Genomic DNA, 14,426 nt, shown 5'->3' on the forward strand with positions numbered 1-14,426 from the left:
ATTTTAATTCTAAGGCATTTTGGTATAAATTAATTCAAAGGCATTTTTAGTCTATGTTTGGTGCATAACTTCCAAATATGCGTTAAAGAAAAAAGCACTAAGGAAATCAAATCTTTAAGAGGACACAGCACAAAGACCACTTTAAAAAAACAGTACATACTAACATTCCAAAGAGGTAACGATAGGAAGAATCAATAATCAAGACTTCTAAATGCATAAAAATAAATCTTTATGTACAAGTTACCAGAAACAAAAAAATACAAAGATTTCCGTTTGTTAATAAATATACATGTATAAGGCAACATGGAAAGCAAATAAATTAAAAAAAAGATTGTTTGTAGTTCGGACTACAATAGTTTCCACTACATAACTATAGAGGATTCTTTTTTAGAAATTTGGCTGAACTCCACTGATCACTCACATAGCTATATTTGCCTTGTCCCCCTGTGCGCACAAGCTGAAATTAAAGTATACTTGAGTGCTGATCGAGATATTTGTTTCTGTGCACTGGATGTCAGTATGCACGAAGGTTTCATTCTAATGAAATGGGCCTCTTGACCAGGAAGCTCCATATATGCATCAGATTCCATCTGCCCAGAAACTATTACCAGTTTAGGGCTAATTACTTGAAAAAGAATAAAATGGCTACTTGAAAATGTTTGTTCTTGGTGGGCTAACTGAACCACTACTTACATTTGCCACTGCTATTTGCTGCCAATTCTCTATCTAGATCTTTTGGTGCATCTAAAAGTAGGATGAAGACTTCCAAACTTACATTAGCCCTGTCTTAATGAGGGCCCCAAGCAAAGCATATACTCAGTGTAAATGCCAAAAAATATTCTGTACGGAGCTAATAAAAATGTGATATTTTAAACTGTCACTTTTGTAAAAATATGTAACAGCTACTTGTATTCAAGACCTAGAATAATGAACTGTTCTAGATTTCTGCTGCTGCTGCATCCAGAAAGTATATGTGTTTTCTTCCTGTCCTTTTATCCCTTTCTCTCATCGGCTACCATTGAAGTTCTTGATCATTTTTTAAAAAATCTCATACATTATTTTTAATTTCATTTTTTACTTTTCATTCTTTTGTATATAAATTCAAATTTAAAAAGATCTATTTTAAAAAGCTCAGGGAAGTAACAAAACAATGAAACTGACTGCTCCAAGCAACACTTTTGAACAATTATAATTTTGTATATGTAGATGTACCTACTTAAAACCAAACACCAATTTCAAAAGCACTTGTGATGGCCCATTTGCACACGTTTGCACCTTGGCTGGCTTGTTATAAAAACTAGCATTCAAGTTCATACCTACTTCATGCCTTTTACATTTATATATCTGTCTTGAAAGATTTTCAGATTTATATACAGGTACCTCAAATGACATGTTTGCTCACAAGGCAGCCCTTTTAGGTTATAGTCCTAAAGTATGGTTTACCACTCTGTGCAAGAGCCTTGAACCTTTCCTCATCAATCTTCTGCAAACACAGGAATGTGATCATTCATTTCTGTTTGAAATAATTTCTATGTAACGTCTAAACATTGTAGTTGGTTTAAACTACTGTTAGTTGAATCAACCCAAGGTGCAACTATGCCTTATACTGTTGCTTTGTTCACTAAGCTTAAATCAGAATTTCCTCATGTTCAGTGATAAATGTCCGGACTAGAGCATAAGAGCAAGTGTGTATCCCAGGACTCACTCCGATCATCTTAAACCCTATCTGTATTTTTTTTTAAGTGTCCAGATTCCAAATTCATCCAGCCAGCTAGCCTTTTGGGAGTATGCTGGCCAACATCCTGCTAGACTGTCCCTGTGCAGAATGAAAGCTACCAAAGGAGCTGGTCATGTGACCAGGCTACACATCCTGTACTTCTTGAAATAGGCACTTTTGCAATATTGGTTCCATGTGTGGACAATAAATTGGATGCTGGACGATGTCTTAAAAAGTGTGCAGATTTTAACCATAGCAGAGCTCTGATCAGCAAGATCGTCTTTAAATCTTAGTCCAGTTGAAAGAGATGCCCAAGATGACCCTCCTGCAATTTCTTATGCCAGAATCAGCTATTAAATAACAGCAATAATAAATATGCAGGGCTTCCTGCAATCTGAAAAATCCTCTTTCAGGTCTGCTGAACTTGGGTTGCAACTTTTTACAGTTGCAATATGCTGAAGAGACCATGTGAACAACTCTCACAGATAGTCAGTCCATGGTTCCACAACAGGCATCTTCCCCCACTTCAAAACAATTTTAAAACCAAGCATAGCAAAGCAAAATAAAATCTATACTTCTATAAAAAAATAAAGACTAATTTTATAAATTAATTATGAGGGGGAATACAAATTTAGAAATATAATAAAGCACATATAAATTTAAAACATATATTAAAAATCAGAAGCTTTTCATTCTCGGCCAATATGCTTTCGTTCTTTGGTCCACATCTGTTGCCATGAACCAGGAACTAGCAACTTCGACATCCATTTTTCAACATCATCAGAATAAAGCAACAGTGTCACAAACACTGCACAAACTGCAGCACCTGTGTGCCACCAGAATTTCAATGAATACTTATGTGACTTCAAAATATTTCTCATAAAGATAATCAGGAGGACACACATTTACAACACAGAGAATAATAACACTTCAGACTAATTGTTTCCCAAGCGAATCACCGTAATCCATGGGACTTAATTTTGCCATTACTAATGTAAGTCCCTTTGATTTTGATGGGTCTCCTGTATGACTAATTATGAATCCAGTCCATTAATGTAGGAGGCCGAACATGAGCAAAATCTCAAATATTGTCCACAGTTAACCTGACCAGCAGACATCTAGTTCCAGTGTTTTTCATGAAGAAGCTCAGAAGTCCTCAATTCTTTCAAAACAAGCATGATGCTGGTTTCAGGTTGGGGATGAAGTTTCAGGAACAGCAGCTAATGTTTTCCATTTTGCAAGCCAGAAAAATGGTCTATGGTGCTTCTGTGTTACAAAGCGTAATATTTACATGTATACTCATAGGACAAAGTATGCCTTATTTAAATCTTCACCAGGCAGGTTGGCTTTTAAAAAGCACATGTGATTTGAGGTGGCGAAGCCTTTTCTTCAGGAACCAACATGCACGAATGACTGATGCTGTTGCAGGCCCAAGGACGTTGTACTCCCTGGCTTGGTTTTGCTCAATAGTTTAGAATTGGCTGTTGAACATAGAGAGCAGTGAAGATGGCTGTGGAGTAAGGGTTCCCATCATTCCCGCCACCAACAGTCCTGCATAATATATACCAAAAATCCTTTATGTTTTTTTAAAGCAGAGGGAAGTCTCTTTCTTTAGAACCAATGAGCACTTGATTTCTAAATGCTGCAGCAATTTTTTGTGAATGCAGACTTTTTAAGCGTTGTCCCTGACAGATTAGTGACTGACTTGTCATCATCTCTGCTGTCACTTCTTTTTCGGACTTCTCTGCAAAACAAAAAGTTTATTCATAAACAGAGCACTTTTGAACAAACAATGCCCTGCCCTCCATCAGTAGTTGATTAACTAACAGGAAATACTCTGGACTGGCTCAGCATCTCTCTCCTTGCATAAATCCCATTATCTATGGTCACGAGTCATGCTGCAAATATATCACAAATTCATCAAAAAAGAAATGATTGCAAGATTTTACTAAGTAAGCATCTATACCTGTACATCATGCCACTATTTCAGTTTGGCATGCTTCTTCTCTGGCTGTGATGCAATAAGAAAAAGCACATTCTCCTGCATAAAGTTCACTCCGATAGATATGTCATACAAGAGAAGTCACCAATTAATTGGATCCTACACAGTTAATTGACCTGTGTGATCAATTAATGCATACAGGAACAAGACTATCTCAGGATGTGTCAGTATCAGCATATAATTAATTTCAAAACACTATTCTAGAACAGATCTCTGCATGTTTCCCCACAGGTATGCTGTATCTTACTGGAATTAAGGGCTGGGATAGAAGGAAAGAGTAGATCTTGAGATGGAACTGTGAAATATCTGAGGCAGCTCAGAAGCCCCTCCAAAAGAAACAAGCAGAATTAACTGTCAGCAGAATAAAAAGTGGGAATTGGCTTTGAAAGAAGATTCTGATCTAGAAAGACCTGTATGGTTTGGGTCTAGTTTCTTCGAAGGACTGTATCTCCCCATATAATCCTCCCTGGTCGCCGACATATTTGGGGCTTTTCTTGGTCCTGCCACCATTGCAGGCATAGTTGGTGAGAACACAAGAGAGGGCTTATTTGGTGGCTGCTCCCAATCTGTGGAATTCACTCCCACATAAGGACAGGTTAGCCCTCTTCTTGTTATCCTTCTGCTGAGAGGTGAAAACCTTCCTGTTTAAACTTGCTTTTGATTTCCAAATGCCCTGGGGAGATCTGGCATTTATTTTATCATCTGCTTTAAATTTGTTTTGTTTTAAACTAGCATTGTTTTTAATATTGTTATAGGATTAATTGATTTTAATATAAATATTCTAATTTATTATATACACACACAGAAAATAAAACAAAATGAATTATGTATACTTTTCTAGCTGCAATATGCTACCTTGAATCCCTTTCATTAGGATAATGGCAGACCGTAAATAAAATAAATACACACACACACACACACACATATGCATGTATATGTACATACATGTTCATCCATGGTCTATCACTGGCTTTTCATACACGGTATATTAGTATATTGTTCAGAAAACAGGGCCCTTGTTCAGGGATCAACCATATGATTAAAATCTTGTTATAAAGAGAAGAATACTTTTACTATCTATTATTTGCTTCTAATAATAAAGCTAAAATGCCCGTTTTCTACCTGCTGTTTGTGTTATGTAACCAAGCTGCATTTACTCCTCAGAAACCACTGATGCACCAAACTATTTAAAAGGCTAAGTTCCTGGAAATGACCCATACCACAAAGCAACAATTAACTTTGAATTGCCATTTCCAGAAAACCTCCTCTGCACTTGTTGCCAGCGGAAGATGGGGAATTTCTCAACTTCATCTCATTCCAGGAATCCCGTATTTATTTCTATTATTTCAGCAACAGCCTTTGAACACAAACAAGCAACCAAGTGCTCCTGTTGATCATGTCACAGGCACTAGTCCTCATTTCTGACCATTCCGACCTTCCATTGGAAGCTCCACATATTTTAAGCAGGATGAGGATGAATAATATATATAAGAGCTGTGCCTAGAAAAATTATTTCTTTGGAGGAGAACTCCCAGAATCCACTACTGAACGTGGTCACTGGCTGAAGGATTCTGATTAATTACAATAAAAAAAGAGAACATGGTCTGTGGGGATTTTGTAGTTTAAAGTTCCATCTTGTGGCTATTAAGGGATACATCACTGGTGTTTAGCATAATCAAGCTATTGTAGTATAAAGATGCATTGTTCTATGATTCTCGTTGTGCGCAGGCGTGGAATGCCTTAAGACTGATAACCACACGACGCCTCTATGGCCAAATTCTTATCTTATGCTAATTTTGCTTGTTTTGCGTGCTTAATAAAAACGTCTGGGGTGAAGAAGGTAGCCATCTTCTTCTTCTTCTTCTCTACCGGTACCTGAATACTAACAAGATAAAGTCTGCAGTGTCTTTTTTCTCAGAGAATTCTCTCATCAACTGTTGCCAGGCAGGCCTGGTAATAGTTCCCTGGCTATTTTCCCACATTTGGCGGCCCGTGTGAGGCAAGAAGCACGGGACAAGCTGAGCAACGCAACAGCGCGACAATTCACACTGCCCTCGCCCGGCAAGGGTTCCAGACGTCACACATCCGCAAGGATCCCGGGTGAGTGTTGAATTTGTCAAGTTAGACACCTAGACTCCTAGCAAACATGGGGAGCTTTGTATCTAATCTTCAGGAAGTACAGGACCTCCACTTCTTATTAAAAAGGAATGGTCACACGACCACACGCACAGAAGTGGAAGATTTAGTTCATACTATTCGGGATGTATGCCCCTGGATCCCCGAAGAAGGGACATTGGACCTCAAGGAATGGTCTAAAATAGGCAGCTGTTTACAGGGACATCCAAGAGTTACAGCAAAAGTGCTTTCTACATGCTGCAAAGTGCGTACTTGCCTTCAAGGCTTGGCACCACCACGGAACATTCTTTTCGATCAAGAATTTGAAAATAATCTGTTCAAACAACTCCCTCAAATTTTGCCTCCCCTTCCTCTCACACCAGCCCCCTCGGTTCCGCTGCTGGACTCTCTGTCTCATTCTGCCCAGCCAACCGAGCCTCAGCCTGGGAACACCTCAGCATTGTCTCCCAGTCCTGCCGTTCATCAGGCAACTGAGAACAAAATTTCTAACTGTCCTTTAATGGATACAATGGGTGCTGCTTTAGAAACTGCTTATCCTGGCGTTCAGGGAACACAAGCACAGGCACAGGGAGATGCCACAGCAGTTTCTCATAGTTCTGAACTGCTCCCATATCAAGGCGTCCGCGAACTGCAACTCAGTCTCAAGGACAAACAGACACAGAGTCTCCTGGAATCCTCATCCGCCCAACGGCCGGCCCCTAGTGACTGGAGTAGGGGTCTCCTTCCACCAGCAGAAGGACTCATTTGCCTTCAAGGATGGCGAGATTTAGCAACTAAGCAAGCAGAAATTAATGCTGTTGGTTCTGTACGTCAGCCAATTATTATGGGAGAAGGTATATTCGCTTCTGCTCTTCAAGTCCGTCTCATGGACGCAGTTCTCAGTCAGCCAAGGACACATGGGAAATGGGACCCAGGGAAATGGGACCCAGGGTCGCCCCCAGGCCAAGAGAGAATAATAGGGGATCTGCAGGATTCATGTGATGTCACGGGCTGGTATACAAAAGAAGCTTTACAAGCATGCCATGTGTCTTGTGAGAAATCAGAAGGGGAGGAGGAAGAAAATGTAAGGGGGGCAGCCCAACAGGAGGCCTGTTTTGAACTGCCACAATGGGTCTATGTTTCTAAAGCTAAATGTGCCGCTATTCCTCAAGGCTACACTGTTCTGGTTTTTACATGCGCTGATTTTGTTTGTCTCAGCTTGAATGTTGTGCCAGGACTGATAACTCGCATGGCAAACATTCAGGTTTGGGGAAAAATCCTACTCAGCTGGACAGTCATAGCTGAGAAAGAGTGCCCCCCCACCTGGCCAGTAAGAGAGAAAAATGCGTATGGGGTGGGAGGAGGTGAGCCAACTCCTTAAAGCGCTTCCCCCATCACCTTCCAATCTGGAGAAAGCATTGTTACTCTCAAGCCACTTGTAACATCCTGGACACTATGTTCCATGTTCTTCCTAGAACTACAAATTCTATCACACTTTGCATTGCTTAGCAGTTTCCTGAATATCTCAGCGTGATGGGACCTCTAATCTCATCCACGGATTCAGTGCAGCCTGCTAGGACATAAAGTCTGTATTGTTTCCTCTGCCTCTGGAAGTAACAAATTCAAGGTCCACACCTGGCGCAATGCCCAGACTTCTTATCAGCGATTCTGGGCGTTCTGCCCAGAGAATGCCATTGTATTCGGACAGTCTAAATGGAGAATCATTTGGCAACCTACAGTCTTCTTGCAGAAGGGTTTTTGTGCAGCCCACAGAAAAATCAACAGACTGGACATAAACTTTTGCATCTATACCTTTGAGATATCAATTGGGCACGTCAGTTTTGGTATTGTCTACTAATGATCTCTCATGGTTGTTCTCTGCACTTCCTGGTTGTTCATGTTATGCTGGTAACTTCATCGATGAAGGCTTCTTACAGCTGATCTCTCAACAACTTCATCTGCAAGCTGTGGATCGCCTACCTACTGAGAGCATTCCTATTTCAAGTCAATTGCAGTTCTCTACACCCCTGACAAGGATAGGATCACAATTGTTGAATGGATGCACTTGCCACACACTCCCTTGAACTTGTACTCCTGTGTTAAAGCAGTTGCAAATTTGTTTTGCCAAGGCATCGTTCCAGATGTTGCCACAATTGTCAGGGACGTATTAACTCTATTTTTCTTTTCTGCAGGGTGATGCTGAATTCTCCAAAAGACAAACGCCTGCTTTCCTGTATTTTTTATCACTTAACCACTTGTTTTTCCTCCATATACAGATGCGTTTCACAGACGGTTTGCCTTTCCAAGGTGTTGTCACGTGGCAGCGTTTGAACTTTTTTCTAATGATGAGTTTAACTTTGTTGTAGACACACGTTTATAAGCTTTTTAGGCATTTGCTTTTTAAATATCTGTCTCCTTCCATAGATAAGGATTTGTTTTCACTGTTTTCCTGACTTTGTTACTTTAAAGCAGAACAGCATTCTGTTCCATTGCCCATATATGTTCCCACCCTCAACTTCCGGGATTTTTTACTGAAGGGAATGCTGTTGCTGATTCAGCTTTCAAGCAGAATTCATGTGCTTTAGTCTTTTTTCTGATCCTATTTGCTTCTCATGACATGTTTCATTACTCTGTAAATATGTTTCACAGAATGTTTTCTATCCCAATGACTCAGGCAAGAGACATTGTAGTTGGCACGTGGATGTCACACAAGTGCAGGTTTTTGCCTAAATTACATTTGACTGTGGATACATTTTCTGGGTTTATTTGGCATCTCCTCTTCATGGAGAGACTGCAAGACAAGTTATTCAACATTACATTTGGAACAATTGCTGTAATGGGCCATCCTAGGCCTGAAGACTGGACAATGGACCTGTCTATATATCATCTGCCTTTCAAGAATTTTATGTTCAATGGGGACTCTCACTGAAGCATGAGATTCCTTTTAATTCCACAGGGCAAGCAATTGTGGAAAGAGCACACTTAACCCTTAAATTTCTTTTGCAGAAGCAAACCTCAGGCAGAGGGGTTTCTGGGTCAGATTGTTCCTATGGTTGTTGCAAAAGTTCTGTATATTTTAAATTTTCTGCTTTTTCCTCATTAACAGGGTTCACAACCCAAGTTAAAGTTCATTTCAGGGCAGAAGAGCAACTTCCTCGACCGCTTGAGTGGTAAGGGATCAGTTCTCTTGATCACCTGAGGACAAGGATGCTGCAGTCGCACTGGACAAAGGCGCGGTTTAGATCCTGGCAAGATGGTGTGGATCTCTGCCATCCGACTCCTAGGACTGCTTGAACTGTACTTGGTTCCACGTATTTCTGCTCCGGACAATCAAGGCAATTCTTGGGTGCAACATGCTCAGTATATATTTGATGTTCATGGACAGAATGTTTCTCTTTTATATGAATCATGAGCTCACTGCCTGGTCTTATTGATGATCCAACCTTAATTCTTGCCTCTTTGCAAAGTATTTCAGAACATGGTCAATCTGAACTTCTTTTCCATGCTGTTCCTCCTACTTCTAATATTTCAAAGGTTCAATTTACGCACCACATCTGAGCTTTGTGTTTCTGTTGTATTCATGCAGGGAACTGGAATGCCAAGGTTCCAGGTTTCACTTGATCTGGACAATGTTTTAAAAGAATGCCTCCCTTAATCCCAATGGCCTAGAACATTCCACATTGGCATGGGAATATAGTGGGCACCCAAATCTTATTACAGGTGCGCTCACATTCATATCCAGGCATTATTGCATAAGAACAGGCATAACATTTTGGGTCTGACTTGTCGCCTGGAAAAAACAGTTAATGCTTCTACAAGAATCATGGTAGCTCTGCAGAGTGAAATAGACCAGTTAAAGCAGCTTTCAGTTAAAGCATCGCTAGTTGCTTGCTCATACTTATACTATGTTTTATTGTAATAGATACTCAAAGTATTATTTGCTTCCATAATTTGCAGCTTTCAATTGAGCATATATTAGTTGATTTGAGTGATACCATTATTACCAATAATATTAACACTACCCTATGGGATGGCTTTGCATACTACTAATGCATGGTATTATTTTACTGAAAATTTGTATTTGCCTTATGCTTGTTTTAATCAATGTTGCTTCATTAATTACTGTTTTCACTAAGTGATATCAAGCATCTGTACAATCAATGTCTTTATCTGCTAAGCAATTGTATCAATTCTAATATCATGTGTTCCTTTCTAGAGTAGGTGATTTTTATGGTGAGGCTGATGCACGATATACAGGTTGAGATGACATGGCTGTTGCCCTCCATCAATGACGAGCTTCCATGGACTCAGAAACCATCAGGAGTCTTACTGGCAGCAACTTGCTCATCCAAAATGAAATATAAACGGAGGGAATGTGGGGATTTTGTAGTTTAAAGTTCCATCTTGTGGCTATTAAGGGATACATCACTGGTGTTTAGCATAATCAAGCTATTGTAGTATAAAGATGCATTGTTCTATGATTCTCGTTGTGCGCAGGCGTGGAATGCCTTAAGACTGATAACCACACGACGCCTCTATGGCCAAATTCTTATCTTATGCTAATTTTGCTTGTTTTGCGTGCTTAATAAAAACGTCTGGGGTGAAGAAGGTAGCCATCTTCTTCTTCTTCTTCTCTACCGGTACCTGAATACTAACAAGATAAAGTCTGCAGTGTCTTTTTTCTCAGAGAATTCTCTCATCAACTGTTGCCAGGCAGGCCTGGTAATAGTTCCCTGGCTATTTTCCCACAATGGTCGAGCTCTGTGCATGTTTGAGTACAGAAAGAACAAACTATGCTCTTTGTGATTTATACACAAACTGTTCAGAGATGCCCTGAAGCCTAAAGGATAAAGCTGCTTGCTGAACCACCATGGCTGCCTTACCTTTCCCCAACAGCACTGACTGTGCTCACCACAAAACATGAGCCATCAGTTCTTGAGGGAAGCAGCGGATCTCTGCATGAGCAACATGCTCCTGCTCATGAGCCAGCAAGAAAGATGGGCATTTACCACTGTTTTGGTGGTTCAGCACAGTTTGGTGGATCAAGCCCACAGGTGTTGCGTTGGTGCCCCAGATTCTGTGTCCCACTCTCTTCCAACAGGTGCCCTGTCCAAAGCAGCGCCACAGGGTTCCCTGCCCCACCTCCTCCTCTGAGTGGGTGCCCACCAGAGGAGGCGAGATGCAGAATCTACGGTGCCCACACAACACCTGTGGGTCCAATCTGTCAAACTGTGATAAGTGCCCATTTCTTGTCAGCAAATATGAAGGGGTAGGGGACCATCTGTTTTCTTCCTCAGGAGAAGTCTTACCTGGGTCAAACTGTCATCTGTTTGTGTCACAGAGTATGACCACTCATGAACATACAAGAGGGAGGAAGGGACCCAGTAATGGCAAATATTGCAAAGGGAAATGGCTAGTCGTGGCCAGGACCCTGAAAAGTACCCCAAACTTTTGTGAAGGAAGGAGAGTATACCAGACATAAGAAGTTACATGTTGAGATTTTATCAATTTTACAAAGAAGTAACCTGAGTTCTTTTAAAACATGAAACACTAATATGGATAACATATGAACTTGTGAGAATTTTTTTAAACATGTGAAGAGCCATGTCCTCAAGTTAGAAAAAAGACCTGACTTTTAAAAACAAATTGAAGGAAGTTGATGTATTTCAACGTACCGAGCAAGGTGAAGTACCGCCTCCACAATATTAGAGCCATCTTTAGCACTTGTTTCACAGAACAGAGCACTGTAAGCCTGGGAGAAAAATAAAACACAATGGGAAAGGCTCACAGATCTGCCCATGGATGATTTCCTTCAGTTAAATTATTTAAACTGATTAAAAAATTGAAGAACATCTGAGAATAAGCTAACCTAAGAGAAGAAATAAGTCAAGAGACATGGCTATACTTCCACTGGATCACATGCATATGCTTTGCTGTACCATAAAAGTACCAATAACAAACCATAAAATCCAACAGCACTGTGCTTCTATTAAATTATGTGTGTGTCTATTTCACTTATCTAGATGTATCTATTAGATTGTATAGATATTATGCACAAAAGTATGCATCTGTTAAGTGTGAAATCATGAATCCCTGAATTTTAATCTAACATCCATATTTTAAAGCAAACTATAATCCTTAATCACTTATGACTCAAGTTCTATAAATCCAAGGCATACTTGATACTACCATTTTAATACACTCATCTAATACTACTTCATTCTAGCTAGGATTTTTTTTTGTTTGTGAACTATGGGATTTCTAGCACTCACCATAGCCAGTTTCTCTCCATAGCTTGTTGGTACGCATTTCTGTCCTTGCTCAGAAACCACTTGGCGGAGATCTGATTTGTTTCCCACCATCATGATGGGGATGTTTTCATGTGTTGCATCCTGGAATGATTAAAAGAGATTAGCTAGCTTCCATTTAATAAGCTTGATACTGGAACTTAAGTTATTAGAGTAACAGGAAAAACTAAAACATCCTAAATTTTCCTATCAAAACCTGATAGTGTCAAGTTTCCGTGTGGTTGGGTGTCAGGAGTTAGAATCCCTGCAGCACCTCCCAGGAGACCTAGAGCACAAACGGCCGATGGGCAGGCTGCACAGTCCCAAAGTCCTGCCACAGTACTAAACCTCTTCTGAGTCCTTTTATACCTAGCATTGACAGCACATCACTGTTCTTCATATTATACCTTTGTTCATGACAAAATTAAAGGTAAGTCAGTGTAAGTTTAAATCACATTATCAATGAACATACTGAAGCTAAAGCTTAGTGTATATATGTATCTTATGCTACTGTTTAAAAAACAAAAGTGGCTTCCTAGAAAGAAAACTTGATTAATTCTAGTTCGAAGACAGAATTGTGTTTAATGTTTATTCATGAAAAAAAGGTGTCAGCACAGTGACTGACTGCAACCATTATGTGGTTGTCCTTGCTTCAGAGACAATTTACATTTAAAGCAGTGGTTCCCAACCTTGGGTCCCCAGATATTCTTGGACTAAAACTCCCAGAAGCCTTCACCCCTAGCTGTGCTGGCCAGGATTTCTGGGAGTTGTAGTCCAAGAACATCTGGGGACTCAAGATTGGGAACCACTCATCTAAAGCATCCGCTTGGGGGAGGAGGAACTGTGGTTAGTAGCACAAAACTAAAACCTTCTGTCTTATAAATGTCACTCTTTGGATTCAGCAAACTGACTATAAGTGGGGAGCAACACGAATGGAAAGCATAACAAACTGTACGTGTATCTCAAAAGTTTTATACGGTTAAAATGCTTACCGCAATCATATCCACCCACTCTCGTACATTTAGGAAACTTTTCTCACAGGTAACATCATACAGCAGAAGCACTCCATCCGCTCTTCTGAAATATGATTTAGCAATACTGCGAAATCTGTTAATACCAAAAGTTATGTTAAATGCTACAGTAGGGCTTCTATTTCTCTTATTCTGTTATCTTTGGTCCAATCCACACACAAGTTCAGTTTACCAAACATACAGACCTGTCCTGAATCTATTTACCTTCTTAAGAGATTGTGAAAACACCAGCTCTGAAGAGAAAGCATGATAGGCCTCCCCAGTGAAATCCATTAGCATGCTGGGAAAAATCACTTTTACAGATTCTTGCAGAATGCTCCAGGGACACAGCAATTTGTCATGCTGGCTGGGGGACTCTGGGAGGTGCAGAGATAGAAAAAGCTGGGTACGGGGGAGCTCTTCCAAGCTTTGGTTCAGACCCAGAAACTACTTTTATTGGGAAGCAGCACCATGCTGCTCCGACTATGTGCACGATTTGCCAGCAGATCTATTCTTTCCTTAGAAAACCAAAGACTACTCAAAATAGGTAAGGCCTTTGGAGTCTTGTGGTACAGATTTTCCATTCTGTAAATGGAATATGCTTCATAAATTTGACGACTTGTATAAAGTTACAGGTGCCACATAAACTGCTGTATAAAACATTCCCAGATGAAGTTCTAGTCACCCCAAACATTGTCTTTGTTGCCTTGGTAAAACTCCAGTTTTAATAAACTAAGACCATAGTGCTCTGCATTACATACGTCTGTAGTCAAGCCACTTCCAACTTACAGCATCCCTATGAATGACCTCCAAAATTACATACGTGTAACTAAGTACTTTGGGACACAACACACCTCACTTCTCAGTAAACATGCGCTGCAGGATTGCACTGTAAATAAGTAAGACTGCAGTACCCACAGGGGGATCAGTTCCAAGTACCCACCACCACAGATCCCATTAACAGTGGATAAGCAAAGCAGTTTCGTTGGTATCCATGCATGGTTGACAGAGGGAGTTGTAACCCAGTCTTGACAAGGGACCGGGTTTCCTGCCCTCCTGTTTGCAAGGGAGGTTTCCCTGAAACCAGCAGCTGCTGCCAGCCCATCCCCACAAATACAGCTTCTCAAGTTCACCAAAAGCTGCTTCCCTTGGAGACGTCAGGCCACAAGTGCATTTCCATTAAGCCACCTGTATATGGCATAATTTCTGGTTCCATCTAGTGGCTAGTTTTGGTAATACCCCTTGGGAAAGTGTATTTCTGATTGGTTTGTTTTTTTAATATTTAGTGTTATCAA

General features: G+C 40.4%; 1 protein-coding gene across 2 annotated transcripts in view; it reads right to left on the minus strand.

Annotated features, from left to right (window-relative positions):
• Positions 1–212: 212 nt before the first annotated feature.
• RASEF (RAS and EF-hand domain containing) overlaps positions 213–14,426 on the minus strand; it is a 53,834-nt gene continuing 39,620 nt past the window's right edge. For both annotated transcript variants that reach the window (XM_072992252.2, XM_072992253.2), the window contains exons 14-17: positions 13,114–13,228; positions 12,107–12,226; positions 11,510–11,586; positions 213–3,461 (exon numbers count right to left, since the gene is read on the minus strand). In XM_072992252.2, coding sequence (XP_072848353.2) covers positions 3,353–3,461; positions 11,510–11,586; positions 12,107–12,226; positions 13,114–13,228 — 421 coding nt within the window. In that variant the 3' untranslated portion in view covers positions 213–3,352. The remainder of the gene's footprint in view (positions 3,462–11,509; positions 11,587–12,106; positions 12,227–13,113; positions 13,229–14,426) is intronic.

The sequence above is a fragment of the Pogona vitticeps genome, chromosome 2 (assembly GCF_051106095.1).
Source record: "Pogona vitticeps strain Pit_001003342236 chromosome 2, PviZW2.1, whole genome shotgun sequence".
In the NCBI taxonomy this organism is placed as follows: Eukaryota; Metazoa; Chordata; class Lepidosauria; order Squamata; family Agamidae; genus Pogona; species Pogona vitticeps.